This window comes from Gavia stellata, chromosome 35 (genome assembly GCF_030936135.1).
Source record: "Gavia stellata isolate bGavSte3 chromosome 35, bGavSte3.hap2, whole genome shotgun sequence".
Taxonomy (NCBI): domain Eukaryota; kingdom Metazoa; phylum Chordata; class Aves; order Gaviiformes; family Gaviidae; genus Gavia; species Gavia stellata.
This window is the reverse complement of record NC_082628.1, coordinates 490,241-503,929: the sequence shown is the minus strand read 5'-3', so window position 1 is coordinate 503,929 and position 13,689 is coordinate 490,241. Positions and strand designations below refer to the sequence as shown.

The window sequence follows — 13,689 nt, the reverse complement described above, 5'->3', positions numbered from 1 at the left end:
AGGGGACTGGTCCGTGGGCTGCTCAGAGAACTCGTGTCCTGTGAAACCTGCGGAAGGGCTTGACTCCTCTCAAGATCTTGTGCTGGTGTGGCGCAATTTTACTCGGTGCTGCTCATCAGCCAGGGCTTGAACTCCAAAACAAGAATTTCCTAATGGTGACTAGTCCCAGCTGAAGACATTTCTTACCCTGCTGCAGTTTGCTTTTTTTTTTTTTTTCCTGAGCAAGATACTGGCAGTTTCATGCCTGTCCTTTAGAAGCTGTTGTAAAATGTTTAGTTTTGCTCAGGGTTTACCTTTTCATTGTGATCATGGGAACAATTGTACTTGTTTGCTTAAGCTTTTCTCCTTTGGCATGTGCCATACCCTAATAAACACTAGAGGCAGTAAGCTTGTGTGGTTTTCTCTCTGACCAAAGAGTTTCGTGTTGCAACAAGACTCCTCTTTTGCTGAGATCTGAAAGTGTTACCTGACTTTCTCTTGCCTTTTGAAGTTTGCATTTAAAGGAACCAAAGCCAATGTGTAGCCCGCTCTCCCATCCTTCTCAGCCCTCTCTCTCCAAAAATTTGGATAGTTTCTAAGTTTGGCAGGAGGGCGAAGGAGGTCTTGCAGGGGTGAGGTGGTTGGGGTGGCAAAGTTGCTGGGTCGGGCTCGGTGTGATGGTCTGACCTGGCTGAGTCTGAAACACACGGGGTTTTCTTGAGTGACATCCGTGGGAATGAGCCCATTCCTGGCAGTGTGACGGGAGAGAAGGAGGCAGCTGGGTTGAACCTGGATGCTCTTCTTCTCCGTTCTTCTGCTGGGTCTCCTGGGGTGACAGAGGCAGTTGGCCCCGTTAGAGCAGAGCAGACTTTTGGACTCAGTTGATGTTAGGAGACCGTTCCCTTCCCCTTTCTCTTCCTAAGACCTTTCCGTGCTTGTGTTGGCCAACTTGGGATATTCCCAAGCTAGTCCACCTCTGACTGACCACTGCCTCCAAGCGCACTGCTGGCCTCCACCCGTGCTTCCCTGTCCTCCAAGGTGCTCCCAATGCTGTGGTGCCCACAGCTGGTGCTGTCACGGCAAAGACGTTGCACAGCCCTAAGTGCTTTTGGAGCATCCTATAAGGGACGGTGTGGAAGAGGGAAGGGTGATCATGGCCCCTCCAGCTATTTCAGAGCTAATTCCTAAGTATCCATGACGTCGGAGCCAGCCCTGCAGCTTTTACTGTTGTCTGGACTGGCCAGGGATCCATGGGTTGCTTTTAAGGCACCTCCAAAAGGTAACTGAGACCATGGGAAGATCTCAACCCCCTGTCCAGCCCTACCTCTCCACAAAAGTAGAATGTTTTTGATGACCTGTAAATTTAGAGCCAAAACCTCCTGGTGTGGTTTGACCTCTTGCTCAGGAGACCTTGAATCACATCCCTGGTCAACCACAGACTCGCTCTGCGATCCGGATGAGTCATTTCATTTATCCCATGCTCCGTTCCCTGTTTGTAAACGCTCGAGACATAAACGTACCAGTGACTGTGGAATGTCACAACGCTGCCAGCAAAGGCATGTAACTACTTGGATGGGGAGATGGTTTGGGCAATGGTTAAATGTTCTAGTGAGTTGTAAAGGGACCTGAGATGGCGTTGAATGAAAAGACATCTATTTCCCTCGCAGTCACCTCAATCTAGCTGCCTCTGTGTAAACTTGCCTCCAGCAAATGACTCCTGACATCAGGGCAGCGTGATGAAGAGACAAAAGGCTTCTAGAGGTGTACAAACGCTGTAGTTAAAACAAACAGACACCAAAAAGCCCTTGCCTTTTGTTCCTATGATTGCACCAGCAATTAGAGGAAAATTCTCCTGGGCTGGACCGAGATGTGACATAATTTCTGCCTTTTGTTGGAGGAGCGAAAACATTTTACGTGGCCTGAAATGAGTTTCGTTTAATTTCGTCATGATTTCCCCCCCATTTTAAAAGTCTCTTCTAGAGCACAGTGAAAACACTTAGATGTCAAGTGTTTTATGGCAAGCATGGGAATTAAATGCTTTGCTTTGCTTTGTTCCCAGAAATTCTCCCTTTCTGTGAAGACTTTTCCGAAGTCGACTGACAGTGCTGCTGCTGGAATGAGCCTTTTCCTCCAAGTATTCAAGGCGTGAGCAGCTTTTCCTGTATTCCTGCCTGTTTATTTTCATAGAAACATAGAACAGTTTGGGTCGGAAGGGACCTTTATAGGTCATTTTCCTTCATTAGGGCTTTGGGTACAATGATGTTGTTTGAGATCCCTGCAGTCTAAAGCTGCCTGAACCGGCTGATGATGTTGATATCCAAATCCCGGTTTGATTTCCTAAACTTGGCTGGAGACGCGGCCGTGACTCAACGAACGCGTTATCTAAACACGGGCGCTCGGGACTTGAGCGTTCTGCTGACTTAACGCATCTCCTCCCAGCGCGGCTGGGAACGTGCAAACTTTCTGATCACGTCGTCCCGCCCACGGAAAAAGGAAAAAAAAAAACCAAAAAACCCCCGAGAAAAACATAACTACGTATTTGGTAATGCAGAGGGAGGCAGGGGAAGGCATTGTTAAATGCGTGTGCGTCTGTGCATGCGCATATACGTGATTGTATCTACAGCAGCTATAAACCCACGGCACCCTCCTGAACCTTGCGGTGTGGCAGGCGGCGGTGGAATGTATTTGACTGATAAATCAGAAGCGGAGCGTGTTCACAGCCCGGGTCCACGGAGACAGCGCTGACAGGTCTTGCCTGAGATTTGCCTCTCCTCTAGACGGGAAGGGCTGTTGAGCGATGGCTCTTGCCTTCTGGCCCCGAGAGGGGATCAGATGTTTGTCAAGTCTTTTGGCTCATGTTTGCAGTGATGTCTGAGGTTGAGCTTCAAAACTTCCCAGGCTGGGCAGGCATTTGTCCCAGCTGTGCCATTCAGGAGACAAAGTCTTCCTGAAGACCAACAGGCGTATGGGACCTCCTCAGCCCACATATTTATTGTCTATAAACCATGCTGTACAACCACCAAGACGCCCGTCCTCCCCATCCCTTCCGTCTCACAGTGACTTGTTGTTGTTATATTTTTTTTTCAGCCCTACCTATCCCCTGATCCGCTTCCCCGCGTGCTCACGAATCCACGCTGGTGCTGGGGAGGGAGGTGGGACGAGCAGGCTGTGCAGGGACAGTCGTGTTTTTCAGTGGAAATGCCAGTTTAGCTGCACGTTACGCCACGGTCCAGGTCCCTAGGCGCTTTTGGAAATAGGTGTCTGGGCGATATTTTTGGAGGTATTTAAACATCTGAAGATACCAAGAGTTGCCAGTGTGGATTTTCAAGAAGCACTTAATTGCCTGTGTCCTATGGGAACTTCTGAGAACCTTCGTAGACAGCCACCAGCACGGTTAGATGCCTCAATAGTCGTAAAGATTTTTGACCTTCAAAATTTCTTAGGTGGCTTTAAAAAGTTGAAAACTAATAAAAAACCGAATTTCTCAATAAAAAAAATTAAAATGGGATGGTAATTGTTATTCAATAAGCAGGTTTCTGCAAGACAAAAGGATCAATGCATGATGGGTCATGGTCTTATTATTGCAAGTTCAACTCATAAGCTAATCCTTTCTCAGTACGGCATCAAACCCAGAGTACTCTGATAAGCTTCTGCCCTTCTAAAATCTGGTGACTGCTTTCAAATAAGCTTAAAAAGGATACCTACCCGTGTTCTTGAAGGAGGGCTCAACACAGCTTACAAGGCTGTATGTCTGCCAAAAATATATTTGCATATAAATACTGAAGTAAGCCAGGCAGCTGAAAAACGTGCATTTCCTCAAGTGAAAGTTATCGTGCCCTCTGTCCTCCTCATTTCTGTGTGTCTCTACAAACCAGCTGAGCTCTCCAGCATCCTCTGCCTAGCTAATTGCATTTAAATAGTGGCAGGATTTATTGTGTGGGCAGCACGGTTTTGCATGCTTCCTTCTCTCTGCCTGTTCTCAGAGCCATCCGTCCGTCTGTCCACACTTCCCACCGTAGCGACTGGGTTCCTGATGTCTTCTCTGGCTCTTCTCGTGGCCTTGAAGCCTTCAGAAAATCCTAAAGGGATTTCCCACCTGTGATATTCGTGGCATTACTTCACTGGTGCTGAGACTATCTTGGCACGAAGACTCCAGGACTCGCTTTCAGTAAGAGTTTGCTCCAACAATAAATGAATTTCCAGTGCCAACCATTGTTGCGGTATCTCATTTCTGGTAAAGTTTTACTTATCGAGAAGACGCAGAGCCTCATCAAAATGCAATTTGCTGAGCCCTGGCTCTGGATTGAGAAACAACTTCTCAAAGCCAAAGGCAATTTTCCATGTAAAAAGAAGACTAAGGGTGTAACATAGGTGTGTTTTGGGAATTGTGAAAGCCATGCTACAGCTTGGCATGAACTACAGTGCTTGCCTGCCATGGGGCTTTGGAGTGAAAGATCAAAATAAAGATAAACATAAGCAGGGAAACAAACACAATGGATGAAAGGTGGAAAAAAAAGAGTAGTGTATCCTAGGGAGACTGGTCGTATACCACAAAAGCATAAGACTTCTTAGTCACTGAGTGCTACCATTTGGTAGACACAGTTGTATCTTTTTTAATTTTCTCCTGCATTATAGGGTGTGTTTCTGGGTAGGGTCAATGTTTGGCAAATTGAAGATGAAAATCTGTAAACCACGCCACGCTGATGAAGACAGTAACTGTCTCCTCCTTCACGCCCATGCAAACCCAGCCCACCTCCAGAAACAGATAAAAGGGAGCATCTACTGCCCTCGAGTCAGAGGGACTTACTTCCCTTCTCTTTGCACTCATCTCCTTGCAGCACAACTCCATTGATCTTTCTTATCTTCTTGATTTTGACTCTGCTTGGAAGAAACAGCCATGTCTCGGCAGTCTGGCTACAGAAGCTTTGGAGGCGGGAGTAGAAAGGGCTACAGCTCTTGCTCGGCCATCGGTGGTGGCTTTGGAGGAGGTGGCGGCAGAAGCAGGAGCAGCTACAGCTCGTTCTCTATGTCCAGGGGATTTGGAGGTGGCGGACGTTGTGGAGGGTTTAGCAGCAAGAGTCTCCATAACATAGGTGGCAGTGGAAGGATTTCCATGGGTGGATGTTATGGTGGTGGAGGATATGGAGGCAGAATGGGTGGCTTTGGTGGAGGCTACGGAGGAGGACTGGGCAGCTTTGGCGGAGGAATGGGTGGAGGAGGGATGTGTGGCTTTGGAGGAATGGGTGGTGGTGGAGGAATGGGTGGCTTTGGTGGAGGAATGGGTGGTTATGGTGGAGGAATGGGTGGTTATGGTGGAGGAATGGGTGGTGGAGGAATGGGCGGCGGAGGAATGGGCGGCTTTGGTGGACCAGGCTTTGGCATGTCAGGCTTTGGTGGCCCCGGCAGAGGTGGCCCTGGAATCCAGCCAGTGCAGGTTGACTCAACCCTCCTGCAGCCCGTCCATGTTGAGATTGATCCCCAGATCCAGCAAGTCAAAAACCAGGAGAAGGAGCAGATTAAGACCCTTAACAATCAGTTTGCCTGCTTCATTGATAAGGTGAGAGGGTGGGATTGTGTCTAATTAAGGGTCAAAATGGGGAGGAGCTTTCAAGTTCTGGAGAAATTGAGCTACATGTCAGCAGGCTGAGAAGCTTGAGCAGAGTCTTTTTATTAAGTACTGCTAGGGAAGAGATGAGAATCTCTCTTCCATACGAGATCAAAGCTATGTCTTCAGGGCTTTAATCTAGCCTGTTGCACCAGGCTCAACTAATAGGTTATTCTTGCAAGCAGGCTCAACGCCTCCAAACATCTTCAGGTTTCAGGCACAAATTTTCCCTTCTGCACCATTCTCTTTCCAAATACCCTCCCACTTAAGTAGTCACTAATATAATTTTTTCTCTTTGTTTTCAAATATTCAGGCTTTTAAATCTAGACTAGAAATCTAAGATTTCTATACTACCTGCAATAATGGGAATGTACTTGGAGCTGGTGCTACATTTAAAAACTCCTGTGACTTGAATATGACTTAGAAATTTCCTCCTTTTCCTGATCTTGCAGTTTAGGCAACAACAGAAATTTAAAAAAAAAAAAAATTTAACCGCTTCTCTCATCGTCACGCAAAGGAGAATCTTTTTATGTGATGAAAGGGCGCCTCGGCTGCCGCTGTTGTTCTACATGTGATGGTGGATACTCCATGTGTTGGCTTTCAGGTCCGCTTCCTGGAGCAACAGAACAAGGTCCTCTCCACCAAGTGGGAGCTCCTCCAACAGCAAGGGCCTTCGGGGCCGAGGAAGAACCTCGATGTCCTCTTTGAAAATTACATCCAGAACCTGAGGAGGCAGCTGGACTCAATCTTGGCACAGAGGGGGCAGCTGGAGTCGGAACTGCAGAACATGCAGCAATACGTCGAGGATTACAAAACCAAGTAAGTGCAGTGACAGTCTAACCCAGAAAGCAACTCAAGCAGCTTGGTAGTCATTTTTCTCCACACACGTGCTTTTTACGGCAATTGTGGACGGCGTTTTTTCAGTCTAATTATTTTATTCTGGTTTTTTTTTTTCTTTTAGTTCATTTAGTGTGGCCTTAGGCAGGAAAATTCAGGAAACTCAGCTTGTATTTTTACTCTCCATAGGTATGAGGAAGAGATCAACAGGCGCACAACTGCTGAGAACGAGTTTGTGGTGCTTAAGAAGGTGAGTCACGCACTACAAAATGATCGCTTGAGTATCAGGCTTTATCTGTGCTTTGACTCCCTCTTGAATGGGAATTTGGAGAGACTGTAGAATCTGTGGGCTGATATTTGAAGTACCTTGTTTTTAATTTACATAATTGAATAACACCATCACAGCTGTTACCCTCCGTACAGACTGTAATTTCCATGGTCCTGAAGGATTTCCAAGAGGAAATGAAAGTATTCTCTGTGATCTTTCTTGTAGGATGTGGACTGTGCCTACATGACTAAAGTAGAGTTGGAAGCCAAGGTGGGAGCTCTGACGGATGAAATCAACTTCCTGAGGTGCATCTATGAGGAGGTAAGAGCTCTCCCTTCCCCTGGGCTGGCTGGAGTTGCAATGAGGCATGCGGTGGCCAAAGACACTGAGGTTGGACTCGGTGCCCATGTGGATTCAGGCTTGAGAGTCACTTGGGCTGCCGCTCTTGGTTGCAGGAACTGGCTCAGATGCAGACAATCAGCCGGGACCTGTCCGTAGTGGTGTCCATGGACAACAACCGTCACCTGGATCTGGACAGCGTCATCGAGGAGGTCAGGCGTCAGTACGAGCAGATTGCTCAGAGCAGCAGAGCTGAAGCCGAGGCTTGGTACCAGAGCCAGGTGAGTTGCAAAGCAAAGGAACCCTGGGTGATAGCTTGAGATCTCTTTAAGCTAATGGTGCTGGAGCTCATGCAAGGAAGTCTCGAGAGGAATTGTGTTGCTTTTGAGCGATCTGACTCACTGTGTTCAAGGTGTCCAGAATCTCACTGTGGTGCACGGTACAAGCCTCTCAATAAAGATGGCCAAAAATGTACTGTAACTACAAAATCCCTGCCCAAAGTAGCTTGTAAGAGGCCAAGGGATGCTTACTAGTGCGACTAAGATCTATTTCAAAATTCAAACCCAATAATATTTGAGTCTCAGAACCATCCTTTACATGGAGCTGGGCATCCATGGCCAACGTGGTAGGTGCTTGTAGCAGCACACGAGCTATGAAACTGTTGACAAATCTTGTCTCGGCATCAGGAATGTTTCACTGACGGTTTGCTTTGTCTTGGTGCCACCAGTACGAACAGCTGCAGAGCACTGCTGGAAGGCATGGGGACAGCCTCCGCAACACCAAGATAGAGATCCAAGAGTTGACCAGGAATGTCCAGAGGCTGCGGGCTGAGATCGAGAACGTGAAGAAGCAGGTAGGGTTTGGCTAGTGTCTCACTGGATGCTGGCATCAGGTTGGATCACAAAGGACCTTGTGTGGGGCAGAAATGGTTTCTTCAACCACCCCTCATTTGCTTTGTGTAGATGTTCCCTTTCTTTTCCCTTGACTTCTCCACTTGGGATTTGAGGGCTGATCCTAACTGACAAAATGAGATCTGAAAAAGTGCCCTTTTTCCTTCCTCAGAACCAGCAGCTGCAGTCAGCTATTGCTGAGGCCGAGGAGCGGGGTGAGATGGCCCTCAAGGATGCCAGGATAAAACTGGAAGAGCTGGAATGTGCTCTGCAGAAAGACAAGGAGGAGCTGGCTCGCTTGCTGAAGGAGTACCAGGAGCTGCTGAACATCAAGATCGCGCTGGATGTTGAGATTGCCATGTACAGGAAGCTGCTGGAGGGAGAGGAGAACAGGTAAACACTTGACCTCTGATTTGAGAGGCATGTTGAGATCTGGGCTGGACACCTTGAGTCTTGACATTTACAGTTTAATCTCAAACCAGGTCCTTTGGTGGGTGAAAATAGGTAGCTATGGCTATTGGCACCCTGAGCGACATTTTGGGTGGTCAGGACTGATAATTCGCATACTCTGTTCACTACAAGTGGTGTAACTACCATTTCATTTCTGTGACGTGCAAATTTTTTAATGAACCTGAAATCTGGAAGAGCCTCATCATAAAGAGGACTTGTCAGTGCATTCCCACCTTAAATATTTTACTGACACCAAAGTTGCTGATAAGGATGAAACAGGAAAATGGATTGATAATGAAAATGCAGTTTTTAAGATGTCTCATTGGTTGGGTAATTAAAATTTACTAATCTCCCTTTGCAGGCTGTGCAACGATGGCATGTCCAACGTCAATGTCTGTAAGTATCTGCATTTATTTCCTTGAGGAGCAGTAGCAGACCATGACTTTTTGGAGATACAGCATGCCAGTGGACAACTTGTATGTAACCTGTTCTTCTCTTCCAGCTGTGGTAGGCAGGACCAGCATCTCTGGAGGCAGAGGAGGCATGGGAGGAGGCTTCGGAGGCGGCAGCGGCATGGGAGGAGGCTTCGGAGGCGGCAGCGGCATGGGAGGAGGCTTTGGAGGCAGCAGCGGCATGGGAGGAGGCTTCGGAGGCGGCAGCGGCATGGGAGGAGGAATGGGAGGAGGCGTATGTGGAGTAGGAGGAAGCTTTGGAGGTGGAAGCATGGGCGGCAGCTGTGGAATGGGAGGAGGAATGTACGGCGGTGGCTTCTCTTCTGGAAGTGGAAGGATGTGCGGCTCTGGAGGTGGCAACTTCAGCTCCGGAGGGGGATCGTCCTCCGTACGGAGGTGTGTCACGACCACCTCCGTCAAATCTTCAGGAGTGAGATTCTGAGCCCCAAAGCCAGATTGAAAAAGGAAAGAAGCATCTCCTATCTTCTCCCGGCAGCAGCCCAACCTCCTTAAATCCAGCTCCGGTGTCCTGCAATGAAACGAACTGTGTCCCTCATGGCCCACCACGTAGCGGCTCGTCTACCTGGCTCTGTCCCATCAAGGGATTCTCGTGGCAATGCCACGTCCCGTTAGCAGCCCTGGCGAGCTGCTCATTAGCCCCAAGCCCAATGATGAAAAAACCGCCTGAGCAAAGAAAAGTCTCACCTGTGGATACCCAGCACGGAGAGCTGATTTACAGGAGGGAAACGCTCTGCCTTTCTTGCTGGGTTGTACATTTCTGGCTGCCTCGTGGCAAATGTGTATAAAACTCCTCTTTCCTCCTCTGTCCTCATGCCCCTTCCTCGACGGCCGTATCCCTGGGGTGCTTCTGCATGCAGTACATCCTGCTGCTTCCATTCACTAGCCTTTGGGGCCAGGGTAGATGTGGGGCAAGCGGGACTCGTCCCTCGGCAGGGCTGGGAGGGAGCGTCTTCTCGGCCGGTGGCCAAAGGCATTAATCGCCCCAGGCTGGAGCAGCTGGGCAGCTTTGCTCACCACGTAGCCCCAGGGGTGCTGTAAGCTGGAGCTCTCTCTGGAGCTGTGGCTTCCAATTCCACTTGTCCTTGCTCTGCGTGACACCTGGTCACACCTCAGGCAGACGTGGACTTTTTCTAAGGAGAACAAAGCTTGCTCTTCAGTGCCAGGCCCCCTGTGACATGGAACAAGATGTACTGTCCCCACCTCCCTTCCTCTCCTGTTTGTGGTATGTCCTGCTTCCTCGGGATGTTGCCATTCTCAATAAATTGCAGAGAACATTCACGATGTCTTTGCGTCATTGCTTTGGAAGCCGCTTCTAGGCAAGGTGGTTTTAGCTATTGGGGAAGCAACTTGGTGGGAAGGTGTGGGTTGTTCTTCTGTTCAACGTGTCATGATGGTGCTTTGAGGGAACTGAATGGGTGTGCGGATGGAGCTAGGGACATGCCCAAGCATGGGTGATGCCTCTTGACTCTTATTGGCCATTACAGTGCCTGAGAGCACAAGCCCATACCTAGAATGGTGGGGTTATGAATGCTCCAGTCAAGCAATGTGCAACAAGTCAGGTGAGGCACGAACACTGTCTAGAATTCCTGGCTCAGCCATTATATCAACCAATCCAATTGAACACCCCCTCATGACATTCCCTTCTGATCATCTCCCAGTGGTGTAGACTTTGATATGTGTTAAGGGAATAACATGGCAGTGGCATTGTGGGGAGTGGTGGGAGGGCAGGTTTACAGCTGCCTGTGAGCACCGATATGGACGTTGGCCAAGCACCTACCCTCTGGTGTGCAAGCAGGCCGTGGCCAGGCAGGCTGCACGGCTCGGCACCCTACACGCACCTGGAGTGCTTGAGAACCACTAACTTATCCTCCCCTTCACTGACCAGCAGTGCGACCACGAAGGGCTGGAAGGCATGGTTCATCCCAAAGCCATGGGCTCAGGTTCCCATCAGCTCCCTGAGAAGTCACCTAAGACCCCCCAGTGCTCCTCTTTCCATTGAGCGCAAGTGGGAGAGATTTGGTCTAGCTCCAGGAGAGGGTATGGGGGAAGAATGTTGGTGCGTTTGATCTGTGCTTCAGTTCCTCCACCACAAGAAGAGATCAAAGAGGCAGAAACCGCTCTCAGTGGTGGTTCAGGAGTCCCACAAGAACCTGTTGTGAGCTGGCAGTGTCCCCGTAGCAGGTCAGGAAGCTGCAGACCACGGAAGAGGTCCAGGCAAGGCAGTGGGGAATGGTTACAGGGTTCTTGGGAGAGGGACTTCTACTCCCTTTGAAGCCCAGCAGAGGTGTGCTGGAGCTGGGGAACGTGGCTGGGTTTGGCCCAAACAGAAGACGATGAGAAGGCAATGCCTCTGAGAAGCTGGGGCTGTGCCAGGAGCACGTTGAGGTTTGGCTTGGGGCAAGAGTCACCTGTTTTCGCTCTTAGTTTTAAGACTGTGTTTCTTCTCAGCTTTAAAATCTGCAACACGGCCTTGTAGGCATTGTTGTGAGAATCATTGCAACATGCTCCTCTATGCTGCCAGAATCTCTTTGCTGTGTGAGATCCGAAGCTGCAGCCTGGCTTGGTCTCCATCCACGTTTTCTGCCGAGTTTACATTTTGCCCGGTGTTGATGATTTTGCTGTGCACAGCTCCTTGCGTAAGAGATCTGAAGGAACGGCTGGAGCCCAGGCTTAGTATTGATTCCTACCTGGAGGAGGCTGAAATGACTCCAGGTTTGGTATAATCTTCCCATCTTGTCTGAAGACGTCAGAGTGACTCCATCTGGGCGTCTTATCTGTATGTGCTGAATGTGGTCAGCATCCAGGCATTTGGCTGACTTAACAGATCTTCCCCCTCATCGTGGAGCCGCCATGTGGGATGTTACAACCAAGTCATGCTGCCTACCGAGAAAGGCAGCTACCGTGCGTTTGGCAATCTGGAGGGAGGCCATGAGAAGAAGCGACCTCTTTTCTCTTGCTAAAAGCCAAGCTACCTTGCACCTCCCCGGGACTGCTCATCACGAGCGAGTGCACTGGACTGCAGAATGATCTGGAGCACTTCACTCTCTGTCTTGGGGATAACAACGGAGAAGTAAGACCCTCTTCATTCAAGCTTGTTTTGTCCCCTCCCTGCTGTAGGGACGGCTGCCCATTCTCCAGCTGTGGCCTGTCGCAGAGGGCAGGCCACACACATCTGGATAACCCTTGGCCAACCATGGCTTGAGTCCCTCAAGAGTAGGATAACCCTTGGCCAATAATGGCTTGAGTCCCTCAAGGGTAGGATAACCCTTGGCCAGCTGTGACTTGAGACCCTCAAGGGTAGGATAACCCTTGGCCAACCGTGACTTGAGTCCCTCAAGGGTAGGATAATCCTTGGCCAACCATTGCTTGAGTCCCTCAAGGGTAGGATAACCCTTGGCCAACCATTGCTTGAGTCCCTCAAGGGTAGGATAACCCTTGGCCAACCGTGACTTGAGACCCTCAAGGGTAGGATAACCCTTGGCCAATAATGGCTTGAGTCCCTCAAGGGTAGGATAACCCTTGGCCATCCATGACTTGAGTCCCTCAAGGGTAGGATAACCCTTGGCCAACCATGGCTTGAGACCCTCAAGGGTAGGATAACCCTTGGCCAACTGTGACTTGAGTCCCTCAAGGGTAGGATAACCCTTGGCCAACCATGGCTTGAGACTCTCAAGGGTAGGATAACCCTTGGCCAACTGTGACTTGAGTCCCTCAAGGGTAACGTTCGCCACTCTCCTATGTCCTGTTCTGTGAAGAGACTGTGGTGTCAAGCAGCCTCCGTCTCAGGGACAGCCAATGGCATTTGTTTCTGATTCATCTTGTGGCTTTTGAAAGTGATTCTGTGGGCCGGTTTTTCAAAGTGTCTGTGGGTGAAGGCTGATACCTGGTGATACTTTCAAGCAACGTTTAGTTGCACAAGTCTTATAGGAGATTCTGAAAATTCCTTATGATCATATATGTTCATACTAAAATCTTTTGAATAACCTTAAATTCGTGTTCATTATTGTTTTAAATCTTTTGAAGGGCTGTAATATGTATTTTCTCTGTCACTTTTTGATTACTTGTGCTGGCTATTATCTACAGAACACGTGAAAAGTCATTTTATATTTCACTCATAAGCTTAAATATTTATTTGATTGATAACATCCAGACAGATAATACCTTCAGAATGCCTTTAAATAGTATTTACAGACCTCAGTTTCCTTTTAACCAGCACCTATAATCTAGCTTCTTCAGAACACTGCACATCAGTATCATTGTATATGTTCTATCATAATCTGGAGTCTTATGATTAATTATTTAAAATTTCATTCACATGCAATCCAAAAATGGGCTTCTTTATTTCAGAGGCATCCTACAGAGCACATTTCTAAAATATGTTCCTTTCCCAACAGAATATTTGAAATCAAGAGGATATACTGTGCCTTAGAAGTTGTAATAGCTCCATTTCTCAACATGTTTTTCCACTTCAGTCGTCTCATCTTTGGAAAGAAGCAGGTAAACAAGAGGTCAGCAACATTCATCTGAGCAGTAGGAACCCCTCACCACCTTGGATGGTTCATCTGTCATTCCGCTTCCATAGTGCTTGTCTGTCTGTCCCCAGTCATCGTCACCGAAGCAGGTGCCCGACTTGTCCCTTCGTTTCTCCACAAGTTGTTATTCCCCGTCGCCCTCAGAAGAGCACGGAGAAGAAACTCGATGATTCAAGTTGTCCTGTTCACTCTGCTCCAGCATCGTCCAAGGTCCCAGTTAGTTGTCACAGATTTGGGGAGATACAGTTGGAGGGAATTTAATCCACAGAGAGAAGACACTCCCATTGAAAGTGACACCACGCGCACTCCAAGGAGA

The 13,689-nt window shown here is 48.6% G+C and overlaps 1 protein-coding gene across 1 annotated transcript; it reads left to right on the top strand.

Annotated features, from left to right (window-relative positions):
- The first annotated feature begins 4,876 nt into the window (after positions 1-4,876).
- Positions 4,877-9,262, top strand: LOC104265029 (keratin, type II cytoskeletal 5-like). Its single transcript, XM_059832674.1, has 9 exons — positions 4,877-5,536; positions 6,189-6,403; positions 6,611-6,671; positions 6,915-7,010; positions 7,145-7,309; positions 7,756-7,881; positions 8,091-8,311; positions 8,730-8,764; positions 8,871-9,262. Exons 1-9 carry the CDS (start codon positions 4,877-4,879, stop codon positions 9,260-9,262), a joined length of 1,971 nt encoding a protein of 656 aa, XP_059688657.1.
- Positions 9,263-13,689: the final 4,427 nt, after the last annotated feature.